The 17,734-nt window shown below is 45.1% G+C and overlaps 1 protein-coding gene across 5 annotated transcripts in view; it reads left to right on the forward strand.

Annotated features, from left to right (window-relative positions):
* Positions 1 to 17,734, forward strand: part of GSDME (gasdermin E) — an 88,309-nt gene that overhangs the window by 28,636 nt on the left and 41,939 nt on the right. For all 5 annotated transcript variants that reach the window (XM_083189191.1, XM_083189195.1, XM_083189194.1 and 2 more), the window contains exons 4-5: positions 11,366 to 11,537; positions 16,058 to 16,178. In XM_083189191.1, coding sequence (XP_083045317.1) covers positions 11,366 to 11,537; positions 16,058 to 16,178 — 293 coding nt within the window. The remainder of the gene's footprint in view (positions 1 to 11,365; positions 11,538 to 16,057; positions 16,179 to 17,734) is intronic.

The raw sequence follows: 17,734 nt of genomic DNA on the forward strand, positions 1-17,734 counted from the left end.
CCTTCCAGCACCCCAGGAAGGTGGGCAATTCTCCCGCAGCCCCCGCACCCACTGCACCAAAAACCAGGATTTGCAGGTCTGTGGCGAGGGGGCGAGCTAAAATTATAATAATTGTGGCATTTTAGCCCCTCCCCCAATCCGCAGACCTGCGAATTGCCATGTTCGACTGTCAGGGGGTGGGGCTTAGTGACATAAGCAATCCCCCCCCCCCCACACACACACACATACACACAATTACTATCTGGTCTCGACACCGGATTTCTCCAGTAGAGGAGAGAAAGAAAGTATGTTCTTAACCCTTTGAGTGGCAACGTCTCTCTGTGAGTGTTGGTGCACGCAATCTGGTCGCGGTTAGCATCCGAACTTGATCTAATCGCAACCTGTATCCAGGTGAATGGATCTTTGGTACTCTTTACTTAGCACGGCGCCCATCGCGGGCATTGAATGCACTAAAAAATCGGGTGCGACGCGATGCCCGCGATTTCCCATAGGGAACAATGTTAAATGTCTCAATTGACCCGATTTTCCTGTTCAATGCCTCAATTGACCCGATTTTTCCATAGGAAACAATGTTAAATGGCCCACAGAGGCCAAATAGGCACCCTGAAGTGTGAAATGGCCCCCACAATTGTTAACGCCACCCCACGATCAACGTGAACCCGAAGCGTGGCGAGCGCAGCGGTACGCGTCCTACGACCTTTTCATACCCCCACTATCCACGTTGGCGTGGAGTTGAGAATAGAATAGTGTGGCGAGCCACCGAGCCCGAAGCGTGGCGAGGGGACGCGGATACTTGTGAAGCCCGCGAAGAGACGTGTTTACCTGTGAAGGTATCCGCGTCCCCTTGCGGGGCTCACTGCGCTCGCCACGCTTCGGGCTCGGTGGCTCGCTGCACTCGCCACACTATTCTATTCTCAACTCCACGCCGACGTGGATAGTGGGGGTATGAAAAGGTCGTAGGACACGTACCGCCGCCCCTCGCGGGCTCGCTGCGCTCGCCACGCTTCGGGTTGACGTTGATCGTGGGGTGGCGTTAACAATTGTGGGGGCCATTTCACACTTCAGGGTGCCTATTTGGCCTCTGTGGGCCATTTAACATTGTTTCCTATGGAAAAATCGGGTCAATTGAGGCATTTAACATTGTTCCTATGGGAAATCGCAGGCATCGCGTCGGTCGCGTCGCACCCGATTTTTAGTGCATTCAATGCCCGCGATTTTTTTACCTGCGATGCCCACGATCAAAATCGTGGGCGCCGTGCTAGGTAAAGAGTACCGGATCTTTTACAGAAGATAATAGGTAAAAAGAGTGAAATTGTGCTTGTGGACGTGAGGTACGAGGTGAGATAATACTGTATATCTGTGAAATATTTCATGTACTGTAACATGTACAATTAATCAAAAACAAATAATAAATAATAAAAATCAAAAATCTATTAAAATAATAGTATAAAAACACTGAATATACATATACATTTAAACATTTAAATACAATAGGCCATTATTCATTTTTAGTTGTAAAAGGCTTTAAGCTGGATAATAGGTTAGTCCCCATTTGAATTTCGGTATTTCACCTTTAATTTAAATCTTCTGCTCTGCTCAGTCTCGCAGGAGAAATAGGAGTAAAAAAAAAATATATATATATATATATATATATATATATTTTTTTTTTTTTTTTGAGGTGAGCTCACCTGTGTCAATTGCCCGTGGGTGGAGGAAATATCAAACTCGCTTGATACTGGGAGTGACCGCCTTAGGGACCTCTTAGTTGGAGGATGGCCCCGTTTTTTCGTCCTAGATGGCTCACCCACTGAGTGTTAGCAGACGTGGACTCTCCTCCTTTGTCCAATGTTCCCGAATGGGCTAGTCAAGCATTTATCTGTTCAAATGACTATGTTATGGTGCCCACGGAGACCTAGGGTACTACCGCTGGTGATAAATGCAGGAGGTCAGGCGTGAGCCCGCAGCCGGGACCGCCGGTTAGGACGGCCACAGCGGATGCTACTCTAACTCTGTTGAGCCCCTGAGGCAGATGGTAAACCCCTGCAGAGCTAGGCTTCACCTGTGGCCGCCGCGTCCGAAGGAGCGAGTTAGGCCCGCTCCAACCCCGATGCAGCTAGGTCTTATGTTATGGACAAAGGGTAGACAATCGCCACAGGGTACTCAAAAGGACTGCTAACTACTGGGCCTAGTTGGGAGATAAGCCCCTGGCTGCCGGCACCTGGCCAAACCGGGAAGCGACCGAGTCGCAGACACAAGTGGGCCAGAGGAGGAGTCCCCAGCAGAAGCACAACAGGGAGGTCGACTCCTCAAAACACAGAAGACCAACCGGAAGGTACCCTGCCTAAAGTATCCTAATAGGAGGTACAGATGTAGAGACCCGGGGGGATGAATACTACAGCACCCATGGAGGGGTACGGCCACGGCGGGCCACGAGAATATGCTGGACAATGGATGCTGAGCCCACGGAGGGACTAGACCACGGCGGGCCACCGACTTCAAGAGAAAGAGACCCAGGCTCCACAGGAGCACTTACGTGACCCACGAGAGATGGAAGCTGAGGGCCGACCGTAAGCGCCCACTGAGGCTGGATCCAGGAAGAACAAGGACACCGGAGCTCTGGATACTGATGAGCCGGCTACTGGAAGGCTGACAAGGAAAACCGGCACACAGGAGGAGTGACAATGACAACAGGGACAGTGGAGATGGGACAATGACAACAATGATCACTGGGCACAGGATGGAACGCTCCAAGACCTAGGGAGCCTAGGGGACCGGGTAAGTGAACAGGGCACAGAGCAATAAACTCTGGGCACCTAAGTCTATAACCGGCGTCTGTGCCCAGCAGACGCCGGCTATTTATTTAAAACTCGCGCCGCCTGACTGACGTCAGGCGCGCGCGCTTGCGTCCGAAAGACGGGCGCTCTGGGACGTTGCCTAGCAACGTCCCGACGCCTAGTACCAGAGCGAGGCCTGGAACGCTGCCCGGCAGCGTCCACGGCCGCCTCGCTCTGACTGACATCCGCCGTCCGTCCGGGTGTACTGTAGCCCGGACGGCGGCATGTAACAGACTATCCAAGCGCCTATACACCGTTTGCTGTCTTTTTGGCTCTTTTACAGATCCTACCTGCAGCAGGTATGATCTGTAAAACGTCCCCCGGGGCCGCGCATCAGATTGGAATCGGATCTGATTGGCTGCAAAACATGCCCAATCTACATACAATCGGTTGAGAGTGTATCTAAATTGGGTGAATTGGGGCCAAATCGTTAGTGCATTAGTGTAATGATCTGAGCAACTTTGATTAGATCCAAATTCTAATTACTAGAGGACTGAGTCATGTCATTTCTGAAAAGGTAGGTCTTGTTGGCTGCTCCTAGTTCAGTGGTTAGTACCCTCCAAAATGATCCAAGTAAGGACAACCAGAAAACTGGCAACAGGTTCATAGTTGCCCAAGGCTCATTGATATGTGTGGAGAGGGAAGGCTATCCTACCGTGTCCAGCCCACATCTTGCTTGTGATAGTGGCACTTGCTGTGTAGCCACAGACTGGTCAGTGTCCATTCTGACCAGTTCCCACCACAAAAAGCTCCAACAATGGACATTTGTTTCACAGTCTAGCTGCTTTCTCAAGGTTAAGATAAAATGAATGGTCATACCAGAAGTAGTTATTACAAAACATCAGCATGATACCTTCTGTGCACTGTTGGGGGTACTTGAGGACCAGGGTTGGGAACCACTGGTGTAGAGCGATGTTACATCAGCCATAATTAATCAATATCCCTCCTCCCATTTTAATTCAGAGAGGTTCTTTAACACAGAAATAGTATCTTTTAGATACAAAGTAGTTTTCTGTACTACGGCTGGAGAAGCGAGTCAATGTAATGTGAAAGATTGTGCCCGCAACAATAGGGCAGCCCGGTGGTTTCTCACAACATTTATGTATTTTGGGTAGGGCATACAGAATTGGGATCAATGGAACTTCATTATGGGTATATTGTTTAACCTCTTCATGTATACTCCCCTTTGAGACATAAAGTGCCAAAATGGTTTCTAATTTTTTTGTTAATAGTTTCTAATCTGTTTCCCCTTATTTTTTGTATGTCTGTTTCTCTGCAAGTTGCTTTGTTATTTCGGCATTGTAATCAGCCACATTCGAAATGACCACACCTCTGCCCTTATTAGCTGGCTTAATGACCACTTTGGGCCTTATTTTGGTTCATTCTTTCTGACAAAATCCTTCTTAGATGGACAAAACCATGTGCACTGCAGGGGGGCAGATGTAACATGTGCAGAGAGAATTAGATTTGGGTGAGTAATTTTGTTTCTGTGCAGGGAAAATACTGACTGCTTTATTTTTACACTGCAATATAGATCTCACTTTGAAGTAAAACCCCACCCAAATCTAATTCTCTCTGCACATGTTACATCTGCCCCACCTGCAGTGCACATGGTTTTGCCCATCTAAGAAGGATTTTGTCAGAAAGAATGAACCAAAATAAGGCCCCTTTATGAGCCCCATCTCTCAGAGACTTCATGTCAGCTCTTTGTTCTTTAGTTAAGTTAACTTGTTTGACTAGTTTTAATTTAAATCTCTCAAGGTCATCTTTTACCAACCGTTTGAGGGCTTCGATAAAGCAGCCTTTCTTGTGTACAGGATAAAAAGAAGACTTTTTTTAAACACTGAGAAGAATCCTGTCGGTTCTTCTGTATTTTATCCTCAAAAAGCTCTTTTTAATGTGATTCTCCTAATAAGTTTGTTAAGATCCGCAAACATCTCACATTTATCACAACGATGTAGGTGCAAATGAGGGACCACATTATAATACTCTCCTCAGCTTCTGTAAGAAGATGGGAGCGTAAATTTAAAATCTTTTTTTTTGAGTGTTCCTCATTCATCACCATTCCTGGCTCACTTTGGGAACCCACAGGTCCCTTTTTTATAGGGTTTACCCTTGTTTGGCTTACCACCCCTTCTGTCCCTAGGTCTTTTTATCGGGCGTTCCTAGGATTACACACGTTGTTTATGTTATTTCTCTCTCACTCCCTGTCTCTCCCTAACACCCTGTCTCATTCCCTATCTCTCTTCTTTTCTCTCCGTGACACCCTCACTCCCTATAAATCTCACTGACATCCTCTCTCATTCTCTCACTCCATCTCTCCCCTCTTCTCTCCCTGACACCCTCTCTCACCTTCTCTCACTTCTTCCTCTGCCCTCTTTGTCTCTCACTCCCCTCACTCTTTATTCTTCACCCCACCCCCCAGGGGCATTGCAATGTTTGTATGTGGGGAGGGCATTGAAGATTTTGCTATGGGGCCCTCAAAGTGCTAGTTACACCCCTGTGAGCTGCGCTATAGAGCCCACCTCTGAACCTACCCCCGAATGCAGTAATGTATTGATTATTATATTGCTAGTAGATTTTATCCCAACAGTAACTTACTAGTTTATCTGAATCAATACCGCATATTTTGCCCTGATATCACAGTTTCTGGCGTTCTGCTCACCTTGAGCCGACTAATGCAAGCTTGTGTTTTTGCTGAGAGAAATAAAATGAAACGTCAGTGTATTATTCTATTTTCCACCTTTTTAAATGGATTACTCAGTTTTGAAGCAACATCAGAAATATGTTTGGACACTACAGTTCTGGATATGTGCCCAGTATAAATATTAGTCTGTTGTCATTGTGTAGGCACAAGCCATATGCCTGCAGCAACTGCTTAGCAGAATGGCCTTCGTTTTCTACATTTAATAACTGGAAAATGCTGTGTTCATTGTCTGGGAAAGCGGGATCTCTACTGTTGGACCATACTTTCAATGTTAGAACCATGACATCTGGACCAGTCTGTCAAGGCAGTATTGACCAAATGCAGTCTTCAAAGCACCCCAACGCTCCAGGTTTTAGGGATATCCATGATTAAGCACAGGATACATTATTTATAGTACCTTAGTCAGTTTGATTATACCATTTGTGGACAAGCAAGGATGTCCCTAAAAATCAGACAGTTCAGACCGTTCCTTGATGACCATATTTGGGAACCACTGCACCAAGAATTCCCCACCAATTTGAAAACTGGCAACCATGGTGGCTACAGAACCTCTCTCTCTCTTCCAAGTCATCCCTGTGACCAACTCTTTTAGTGATACATTTTGACCAGCCTGATTGCCGTATTCCCCAGTTGTAGTAGAAGTCAACCTATAGTCATCGTCACATTCAAAATACTTCACATGAGGTTTTCAGAAAGCTGTGGAGATGCAAAAAGGTAATGTCCTCATGTTTAGGTTTACCATCATTTCTAAATGTAAGGAACTTAACAAGCTTTGAAGCGGGAGTAAAGGAGACTGGGAAATTCTGAAAACATAAATGTCCTTCTCTTGGTTCTCGCTGATAAGGTGGATGACTCACTTGATTGTGCTTCTTATATACAGAAGGAGACGATGGGGGAAATTTACTAAAGGAAATTTGTAAAAAATAGGTGTATTTGTATCCAGAAATACACTTATTTTTGACATTTACTATCCCGAAAATACGGCAATTCGTAGTCGTATTGATGTGCTATCAATACGAATACGAATTGCCGTATTTTCGGGATAGAAAATGTCAAAAATAAGTGTATTTCTGGATACAAATACACCTATTTTTTACAAATTTCCTTTAGTAAATTTCCCCCGATTATATCAAACCCTTGACAGAAGAATAGGAGAATTTGCTCATATTAAGCAGTCTGCTTTTAACTTCCATTTTATAGACTCTGCTAGATAAATAAACCAAAACAAGGGGCTAAATATGATAGGCTGCCGGAGTTTGTCTGAGAATGGGCGTATTTTAAAAACAGCAATCCTTCCCAAGGCAAAACCAGGTTGGCCTTGACTTCTAAATGATTGCCGCTTTAAAGATACGGCCATTCTCGGACAAATTCCTGCACCTCACACATATTACTCTTACCCCAATGTGTCTGATAATCAGGGTTTTTCTATTCATTCAAGTTGAATCTCAGTTTGCATGAAAACTGCATGTAGTGTTTTGTTCTTTAAAATAAAAGTTTGTGGATCAGCTTACAGACAAGTTCTACAGATAGAGCCCCTCTCTTTCATTGCCGGCGCTCGCCAGAACTTCCCCACTGGTGAGCACTGGCGGAGAGGGACTCTATCAGACTGGGACGCGCGTGCGTCTCACACGCACATGCGTCCCAGTCACTCGGCAGCTGGGCGGAGAGGCGCTTCAGGGAGACGGGCAGGGTTAGGGGTTCGGGTGGCAGTGTGGACCAGCCATGGGGACCAGGGAGGCGGCGGACGGCGGCTGGAAGCTCAGTCAGAACGGGGCGTTCGAGAGTCTCATGCGCGCACACGCCCCCTTCCAAAGCCTGGCGGGGCCTGGCAGCTAGCAGGGGCTAGCGATAGAAACATGAGACCGGCTCCATCTTTATGTCAACACCACAAGGTCAACATTGGCAAAAGGTCATCATGCACAAGGTCGACAGTGACAAAAGTTTGACCCAAGCAAAAAGTTGACATGGAAAGGCTGACACAAAATGTCGACATGAGTTGTTTACCTGATGACCTGAGCACATGGAACCCCAATTAGTGTAGTGCGTACCATTGCCTGGCTTACTTCTCCTGTTACGTTCATGCTTGGTGCCTCGCTGACACACTTTACTGTTTCCAAGCGCAGTCCATGTGAATGGTAAAGGATAAAAAGTCCCCAAAAAATGGTGTCAACCAATGTCGTGTCGGCCTTTTGCGTGTGGTGGCCTGTTGTCAGTGTCGACATTGTGCATGTCGACCTTATGTTAATGTCGACCTTGTGCATGTCAACATTGTATGTCAGTCATAAAAAAAGTATAAATGTACTGATAATGTGTACTGGCCATCATAACATTGTCTATTGGTTGGAAAAAAACCTATTAATAAAAATAAATGAGTTTCAAATCTCCTTTTTTAATTTAATTTATTTATTTATTTGCTTCATTATTTCTAACAAAATGTATTTGAGATATTTTGTTACCTTGTCACCTGGACCCTCTAATTATAATAAAACATAGAAATAAAGAAGGGTTTGCCACAAATAGGAAAATAACTATAAAATGACCAACAATACCAGCAATGACTAAACGCAAACCTCTTTCATTTAAAATATAGGAATTCCATCGCATGGCTGTTCTGTCCAATATAGTATGTTGACTTGCCACTGTAACAAAGCTTAGAATATGAGAGAAAATCAACTGCTGCTGTAGTTCCCAATGGTGGCAGCGCGCCTACACAAGCCCTAAATCTGCGGTCATATTCTGGAAAATGTGAGATCAGTCTAAATCGTGGCGACATGGTGTTGGGTGGTCATGGTCCTGACAACGGAGGTGTATCTATGCTGTTCTCACTGTGGCTGCGTGACATCACACACAGCCACTGTGAGACAAAACATGGCAGCACAGCCCCAGCCTTTGCAATTAGTCTATGCATTCACATTGCCAGGGTGGGACGCCGCATGCTGGAGGCCTTGTCCTGTGCTTGGTGGCCCCACATATGCTAGGGAAAGCAGTTGTAGTTTTGTAGGTTTTTTTTGAACCTCAAAAAATGGAAACAGAATCATTTACAACTGAGCAGAAGGGATGATGTGACAGATATGTAGGGTACCAGCTGCTGATGTATTGAAGCTTTATGGACACTTGTTTTGGTATTAGCAGGGACTCTGTGGGCTTGTGTGATAGATAGTTCACAGAGTAAAATGTCACCAGAGCCAACAACTGTCAAATGTATTATTAATTAAATAAAAAAAGGTGACCTCTGTCAGTAATATCAATAAGAGAAACGTATTGTATGTAACACCTTGCTATTCATTTTTCTGATATTAAGGGGCAACTTCATCACATTACGCATCATCAGATGCAAATTTGAAGTGATAATGTTGGCCATATTTGCGATGAGATAATTGATTACATCGCTGAGATGTATTATCTATTGCATTCAGGGACAGAGCTTGCGAGGTATGCACCCACCTTCCCACCACGATGACCACACGTCCGTGTGCTTGATCCCCACACACCACCTGATTATACTAACAGGGCATCGCAGATCAGAGCTCCTGGAGGGCTCCCGTTCATCGGGGCTCAGTGCTTCTGTGACCGCTGATCCTCTAAAGTAAGTTGCCGCTTTTTAAGTTTTTACTGCACCGGGGATCACAGAAGCAGTGCATAGCCACAATGATCAGCAGCTGTTATCGGAGCATATTAACTAAATACACACAGACATCAGGCCCACTGCAAGCAAGGGGCGATTGTCATACCAATATAATGTTATGTTGGCCCTGTGGGTCAGTAACTGCTCTTATCCAGCAAACCATACCAGGCGACCTGCCATGTGGTTTCATTAAGAGACCGCTCTAAATAAAATGGGAAAAAGCCACTTGTACTGAATCAGGTTTTGAAAATGAGTCAATTTGCTACTTCCTGCGCTACTGATGGCATAATTCTACAGGCCACTAGGATTAGTTGTTTTAATTGTAATAATGGAGTCTAACATGGATGATTTGCTGATGGCTTAGTTGAAGGTCTTGGTGAGCTTGATATAGAACTGTTCCTTGAAATCCTTTGGCAGGAGATGAGTGTATAACATTTCCAAGTAGGTGAAGAGATCAGAAGTTCAACAGACCTGTGTGTCGTTCCTGATTCTAATATGATTTTCCCTTGGAGACATCCTCAAGGTCTTTCTTTTGATTGAGGGGCAGCTCAGTGTCAGCTCTGACGTCTGTCATCTCTTGGTTTTATCAGTTCCTGGAATTACCCAAGGCCATGTGTTTTGCATTGCAGAGCATTTGTGCAGGGAGCTTATTGATTGAATCTTTGCTTTAAGCTCTTTATCAGTAGGCCTGATCTCTATATGAAGTGCAGCCTTAAGTTCTTGCAAGAAGGCTCCATATTCAAGTCTCCTTGTGAGATGTGTCTTCTGCTTTATCTTCAACGTGGGGGAAGTCCTTGGCGATATCCTTTTGCCGGTGTGGTTGAGAAGGAGCTTTTGGAAAGTGTATGTTGCATGGCCAGAAGAGAACTTGTGCTTTCGTTGTAACGTATTGTGTTAAGAGAAGGGAATTTAAGTAAATCTTGTAAGTCGTTGTTCTCTAGAGCAGATATTAATGAAATGATTATTCTCTCTGAGTGCTTTCTTCTGTGGAAGACAAGTACCAGGTAGACTGGCTAGGGAGGTACACCTTCTGTGGACAGGCGTTTCACTACTCCAGCCCCTTCACTTCTGAAGCATCTTCTCATTGCAAAGACAATGGGTGGAATGTAACAGAGGGGCGATTCAGACTTGACAGCAGGTCTGCAATCTTTTGCAGCCCTGCGATCGGTTAGTCCCCTCCCCTCCTGTGTGGGAACCCGCCTCTGTGCACAGCTGTAGATGGCATCGCAGCCATGTAAAGTGGGGTCATTCCTTTCATAATCACTCATCATCGAAAGGTGAAATCCCCCCCTCCATGTGCAGTGCTGAGTAAGCCAAGACTTAGTTGGCGCTGCAATGGCCATGGGGATATTAGGGCCACTGGGGTTCCGCCCACAAATTCCGTCCGGCTATCAATCAGCCAGCCTACGGCCTGCGATCACAGGCCGTTGCTGTCTGTGGCTGCACAGAGGGCTTGCACATGCGCACTGTTGACCATGGGCAAAAAACGGTCCTCCGATAATTGCAAGGGCTGCCAATTTCTACGATCAGGGCTGAATCGGCCCTTAGAGTGCGAGAACCTGTCCTTGTGTTTCCCTCCTATGTCCCTATAGATTGTAAGCTTGCAGCAGGGCCCTCCTACCTCCATGTCTGTCTGTTGTTACCCAGTGTGTTTTATCACTGTCTACTATTGTAAAAGCGCAACGGAATCTGCTGCGCTATATAAGAAACTGTAAATAAATAAATAAATGTGCTTTTGTGTTAAAGTGCAGTACATGCTGGAAGCCAGAAGAGGGAGACATATTTGTATTTTTGTTTGCTATTTATCAACCCTTCATTATTTCTGCTTCCACCCAAAGGTTCTCTTTCATAAATAGCAAGATGAAAATCCCTTTTAATCTAATAATGAATAAAAAAGCAACATTTATGAGACAAAAACACTTCTATATCAGAGAGACAAGTCAAAGTGTATTATTGAACCAAGAGTTCATTACACTCAAAACTAAGTACTTCCACGTTCTCACAAAGAAGATTAATGGCCCAGAATTAATAACCCTTCTTTTGAGTCAATAATGACAAGAGTTTTCTGCCGAGAAGTCATAATATGAATGTATAATTATGGTGAATGCTACGCTCCTACAGTAGTGATAAGGAAAGTCTTATAGATTTAATAAAATATGTTTTGGCCAAGCCTGTATTTTAATTTCCTTTTAATTGCAGGATAATAAACCTACATCATCCTCTTATTCAACAACTGCATGAGAACAAGAATGACATACTGTGCATCATAAAAGAGAAGATAGTCACCACACAGACATGCAGCATTTCCGAGCACACACAGACCGAGGAGAAGTTTGGCGGTAATCTTGGAGTTAATGCAAAGTCTGTGAAGGTAAGGAGGGATTTCCACCATAAGTGTTGTGTTTATATTGGGTTGAACAAAAATGATTCTCTTGAAATTACTTGTGCCAGCCAAACCTGTAGGCAATATAGGATTATTTGAACAGTTTGTGGAACTGGTTGGAAACGGTTTGCTCTGCAATTTAAATTTAATTTGAAAAGTGAAGTAGTGTATGCAGATTTGTGTTTTGTAAATCATGCCACTGCAATCTAGGTTTTAAGGATATCCAGATGCACAGGTGACTTGATTAGTAATATGATTCATACTTACCTACTTTTATGGTCTCTCCGGGAGAAGCATTGCACAATCCTTTTGAAGACGGGTCTTGGCGGTCTCATCCTAAATCCCACTCTATCCCAGCAAAATGCCATGATTTGTGATCTCTAATGAAAAGATCTCCAGAACATGGCGTCTGTTTTACAAATTTCATGGCACCTGTGTCACATTTCCAGTGATATCTGTGGCACAATTCTCCAGAAACATGGCGCCTGTGTCACATTTCCAGTGATATATGTGGCGCAGGTCTCCAGAAACATGGTGCCTGTGTCACATTTCCAGTGATATCTGTGGCACAGTTCTCCAGAAACATGGCACCTTTGTCACATTTCCAGTGATATCTGTGGCATAATTCTCCAGAAACATGGCACCTGTGTCACATTTCCAGTGATACCTGTGGCACAGTTCTCCAGAAACATGGCACCTGTGTCACATTTCCAGTGATATCTGTGGCGCAGTTCTCCAGAAACATGTTGCCTTTGTCACATTTCCAGTGATATCTGTGGCGCAGTTCTCCAGAAACATTGCACCTGTGTCACATTTCCAGTGATATCTGTGGCACAGATCTCCAGAAACATGGCACCTGTGTCACATTTCCAGTGATATCTGTGGCACAGATCTCTAGAAACATGGCACCTGTGTCACATTTCCAGTGATATCTGTGGCAAAGATCTCTGGAATCATTGCACCTGTGTCACATTTCCAGTGATATCTGTGGCACAGTTCTCCAGGAACATGGCACCTGTGTCACATTTCCAGTGATATCTGTGGCAAAGATCTCTGGAATCATTGCACCTGTGTCACATTTCCAGTGATATCTGTGGCACAGTTCTCCAGAAACATGGCGTCTGTGTCACATTTCCAGTGATATCTGTGACACAGTTCTCCAGAAACATGGCACCTGTGTCACATTGCCAGTGATATCTGTGGCAAACATCTCTGGAAACATGGCACCTGTGTCACATTTCCAGTGATATCTGTGACACAGATCTCCAGAAACATGGCGCCTGTGTCACATTTCCAGTGATATATGTGGCGCAGGTCTCCAGAAACATTGCACCTGTGTCACATTTCCAGTGATATCTGTGGCACAGTTCTCCAGAAACATGGCACCTGTGTCACATTGCCAGTGATATCTGTGGCAAAGATCTCTGGAAACATTGCACCTGTGTCACATTTCCAGTGATATCTGTGGCGCAGTTCTCCAGAAACATTGCACCTGTGTCACATTTCCAGTGATATCTGTGGCACAGATCTCCAGAAACATGGCACCTGTGTCACATTTCCAGTGATGTCATGGAATTTGCACTGTGTTCCTGATGATACCTGTGTTGCAGATTTAGAGGTACCATAAGTACTATAAATGGGTGCAGGGTGTGCGGTGTGGGCTCATGTAAGCATTGCAGATACGCCTATGACTGTATTGCTTTTTAAAGTGTGTAGACCTTATAAAATGCAGCATTGTGGAGATAAATACTTTACAGATGGGCGTGAAAATAACTTTTGTGCCTGTTCCTTGTTAAATCCTGAGGGCCTGCAATGTGGAGGCAGTAGAGTGATTGAAGTGTGATAGCAGTATTATTATGCCAGACCCCTGTGACTGGAACAGATGTTCTCTCGTTTACCAATTTCATTCACCTCAGTAACTTCACATCCTTGTACTGCAAGATGATTGTAAAGCCAGTTATGGTTGTATGCCTTGTACATTTGTAGGTACTTTCATTTAAAACAAGTATTGGATTGTGTGGGTGGAACCGGGTAATCACTGTGAGGTCTCCTGCTGGGAACATAGGGAATTGTTTAGGCTGTAGAACTATGGGCGTCTGATGCAGTTGGACATTACAGTGAGTATTTTGCATTACTTTACCAGTACCGAACAGATTTAAATAGTAAAATGTGGTTTTTACAATTAACCAAATGACACAATGATTCTGGGCCAGGTATAGAGCTGCCTGCAGTACTTGGTGTACTTCTGCCCCGCATTCACCTGCAGTGATAACTGGCCCCAAATATTGGTCACTCTGACCACAGCTGTGTCATTAGTAAGTAAATATGAACCAAGGAACCCCCTGTATGCAGTAATCTGCATTTTGGATCTCTCAGTGTTTATGTCAATCAAATCAACCCGACTACTGATGGCAAAGTGTTCATTCAGAGTATTCATACTGATCAGTATATAAGGCCTAATTCAGGGCAAATTTTGTTCTCAAAATGGGCAAAACCATGCTGCCCTGCAGGTGGGGCAGATATAACATGTGCGGAGAGAGTTAGAGTTAGATAGTGTGTGTGTTTGGGGGATGGAGACACATTTCTTCTAGCAGCCCCCTGAAGTGGAAATGTCTGTGGATTGGACGTTCAAATGTCTGGTTGGGTGTCTCAACTTGAAATTGAGATGGTTTAGCTGCTATGTGTGGCTAACTGTAATTGGGGTCGATGTACAGTATATAGTAGTGATTAGAAGAGAAGTGCAACATGGCAACCAATCAGCTTTTGGGAAATTGATGTCACTATGCAGTGTATGTTTCCAGAGCTAGGGTGGAATGGGCAGCTGTGTATGTCCCAGGGGCTTGGGGGTAATAGTGTGGATAGTGCATGTCCCCGGACTGGCCTGTTGGGGTACTGTATGTCTTTGGCGTAAAGTAAAGAATGTGTATCCAGGGGGATGGAGAATAATTTAGGCCTATTGGGCCAGGTTGTCGCTAGCTAGTGTATGTCCCTGGGATCTGAAAGCAACAAACTAGAGTTGCAACGTGGTGAGCAGGCAACCGTAACTTGATTAGGTCGTGCAACCGGTATTAAATAATCCACCACTGATGCTGCAAATAGGACAGTTGTGGTCAGAGTATAAAATACAATCCCCACAAAACCTGGCTCCCCGGTCACTACTCACACCCGCAATCTCCCTGGGAAGGTTGTGGGAGCTGTTTAGCGTATCTACCCCAGCTAAAGCCACCACAGCTACCAGCTACCTGCATGGGAAAAGGGCTATTCAAATAAGTAGCCCAAAAAATCGTAAGCTTCAGAATCTGTGGGTTTTTATTATGGACCTGTATTTGTTTATTGGGTACTCTTTACCTAGCACGGCGCCCACGATTTTGATCGTGGGCATCGCAGGTAAAAAAATCGCGGGCATTGAATGCACTAAAAATCGGGTGCGACGCGACCGACGCGATGCCCGTGATTTCCCATAGGGAACAATGTTAAATGTCTCAATTGACCCGATTTTCATGTTCAATGCCTCAATTGACCCGATTTTTCCATAGGAAACAATGTTAAATGGCCCACAGAGGCCAAATAGGCACCCATAAGTGTGAAATGGCCCCCACAATTGTTAACGCCACCCCACGATCAACGTGAACCCGAAGCGTGGCGAGCGCAGCGAGCCCGCGAGGGGCGGCGGTACGCGTCCTACGACCTTTTCATACCCCCACTATCCACGTCGTCGTGGAGTTGAGAATAGAATAGTGTGGCGAGCGCAGCGAGCCACCGAGCCCGAAGTGTGGCGAGGGGACGCGGATACCTTCACAGGTAAACGCGTCCCTTCGCGGGCTTCACAGGTATCCGCGTCCCCTCGCGGGGCTCGCCACGCTTTGGGCTCGGTGGCTCGCTGCGCTCGCCACACTATTCTATTCTCAGCTCCACGCCGACGTGGATAGTGGGGGTATGAAAAGGTCGTAGGACGCGTACCGCTGCGCTCGCCACGCTTCGGGTTCACGTTGATCGTGGGGTGGCGTTAACAATTGTGGGGGCCATTTCACACTTCAGGGTGCCTATTTGGCCTCTGTGGGCCATTTAACATTGTTTCCTATGGAAAAATCGGGTCAATTGAGGCATTGAACAGGAAAATCGGGTCAATTGAGACATTTAACATTGTTCCCTATGGGAAATCGCGGGCATCGCGTCGGTCGCGTCGCACCCGATTTTTTAGTGCATTCAATGCCCGCGATGGCCGCCGTACTAAGTAAAGAGTACCGTTTATCGTTATGGGAACTTTTCCTCGCAGCTTCATGAGCTGTAAGGTTTAGTTTGAATGTAGGGACCCGAGCGTCGGACTGTGAGAACTTAACTGTGGCCAATTGAATACCCTCTTAGTCTTTGAGAGAGTTTGCACAAATGTAACTTTTTGGTTGCATTTAATGTACTGACAGTGAAACTCTTCATGTGTTTATAACATCCCTTACTATTTATGATTTGAGTTTGAATATACACGAACACAATACAATAATGTTTTGCAGGTAACGGTGACTGAAAATGAAAACGTTACGAAAGATGAGAACACAGTCCTGGAATTACCTGCTCTTACGACCATTGCTTACGGAGTAGTGGAATTGTATATCAAATGTGATGGTTGCTTTGGTGAGTCCCACTGGTGATAAACATTGGTTGCTGCTTAGAAACAACCACTGATTTAAAGGTCCAATGAAAGTAATTAATGTTTGTTTAATGTTATAGCTGTTTAACTTGTAAGCAATTTATAAAAAAAGTATTGTATCACTATTATCTATGGATCCAGTAAGAGGGTCTAAATTCTGTGAAGTAGCACAATGTTGTTGATACCAGCTGCAGATTTTAAGTCGCAACAGTGTCAGACTGGGGCATAAAGGGCCCATTGGGGGAGAGTAGAAGTAGGTGTATAAGGGGTGTGGCCAGTTACCTATGGGGTGTGAACAGATTGCACAGAGGCTTGGACAGCCATTGTATTTGACCTCTCTAATAGAGTAACAATGTATGATTTGAGTGCACTGTCTGGAACCTGATATTAGAGGAAGGGGTGGGCCTCTCTCGGCTAATTCCCCCGTGGCGCAGTGGTGTAAGTTTGTACCTGTTTCCTGGAGGCAAGATATATATTGGTCCCCCCCCCCCCACACACACACACACAACCTTACAATCTATATATAAATATAAATACACATGTATTTATGTTTGTTCTGAAATATATATGTGTTCTAGAGAGAGAGAGAGAGAGAGAGAACACATATTCAATTCAAAACTCAGCTACAAATGCGATATCGACCACTTTCATTTAAATTATTTAATGGGGAGAAGAGGTGCCCCATTGGTAGCAGGAACCCAGCTGCAGATAACTCCATTGCTTCCCAGAGTTACGACTCTGTCTATGGGCCTGTCCAATCCTGAAAGGCAATCATTAAATCACAGACCCTGGTAAATAAACCTCTAGGACTAGTAAGGAAACATGCTGTATCTGGCAATAGCAAACCGAAAGCATTTATCGGTTTCATTTTTATTCCTCATCTCTCCAAATCACTTCATTCTTCCACTAATAGGAAAACATACATCTGTCTCCATCCAGAGTGTTTCAGTATGTATAATAGACTGGCATAAAAGGGCCTGACGCCCTCTGTATTGTCCTCAGAACATAGCTTACAATGCTCATTCCTTCTCCAATGCACACAATATAAAGTCCTAGTAAAAAAAGAGGACATCTCTGTGCGTTACAGGGGAAATGATGGACATTGTCTCGGTAATGCCTCTGATGGAAGCATTCATTTATATTATTTTTCCTCTTAGCGGTGCTACACTATGCCTTGCATATAAACCAGGGTTGCCGACCCTCCTGGAATTTGCGGGAGTCTCCCGAAAATCGGGTCCTTCCTCCCGGCCCCCGGAAGGGTGGGCAACCCTCCCGGAATCAGGGGGACCCCCACTGAGCCCCCCGATCGCGGCATTTATATGCCGCAATCCGCGGGTCTCAGGGGAGGAGGCGGAGCTAAAACGGCACAATCGTGTCGTTTTAGCCCCGCCCCCTCCATGGATATCAGTTATTTCTGCTATTTGATGTAATGGGGGCGGGGCTTAATGACGTCACAGTTAAGCCCCACCCCCAAAACTCGTAATGCAAAATTCCTCTCCGAGCTTCTCCCGAAGAGGATTTTTTTAAAGTCAGCAACCCT

This window comes from Crinia signifera, chromosome 5 (assembly GCF_055691185.1).
Source record: "Crinia signifera chromosome 5, ASM5569118v1, whole genome shotgun sequence".
NCBI classification, from domain to species: Eukaryota; Metazoa; Chordata; class Amphibia; order Anura; family Myobatrachidae; genus Crinia; species Crinia signifera.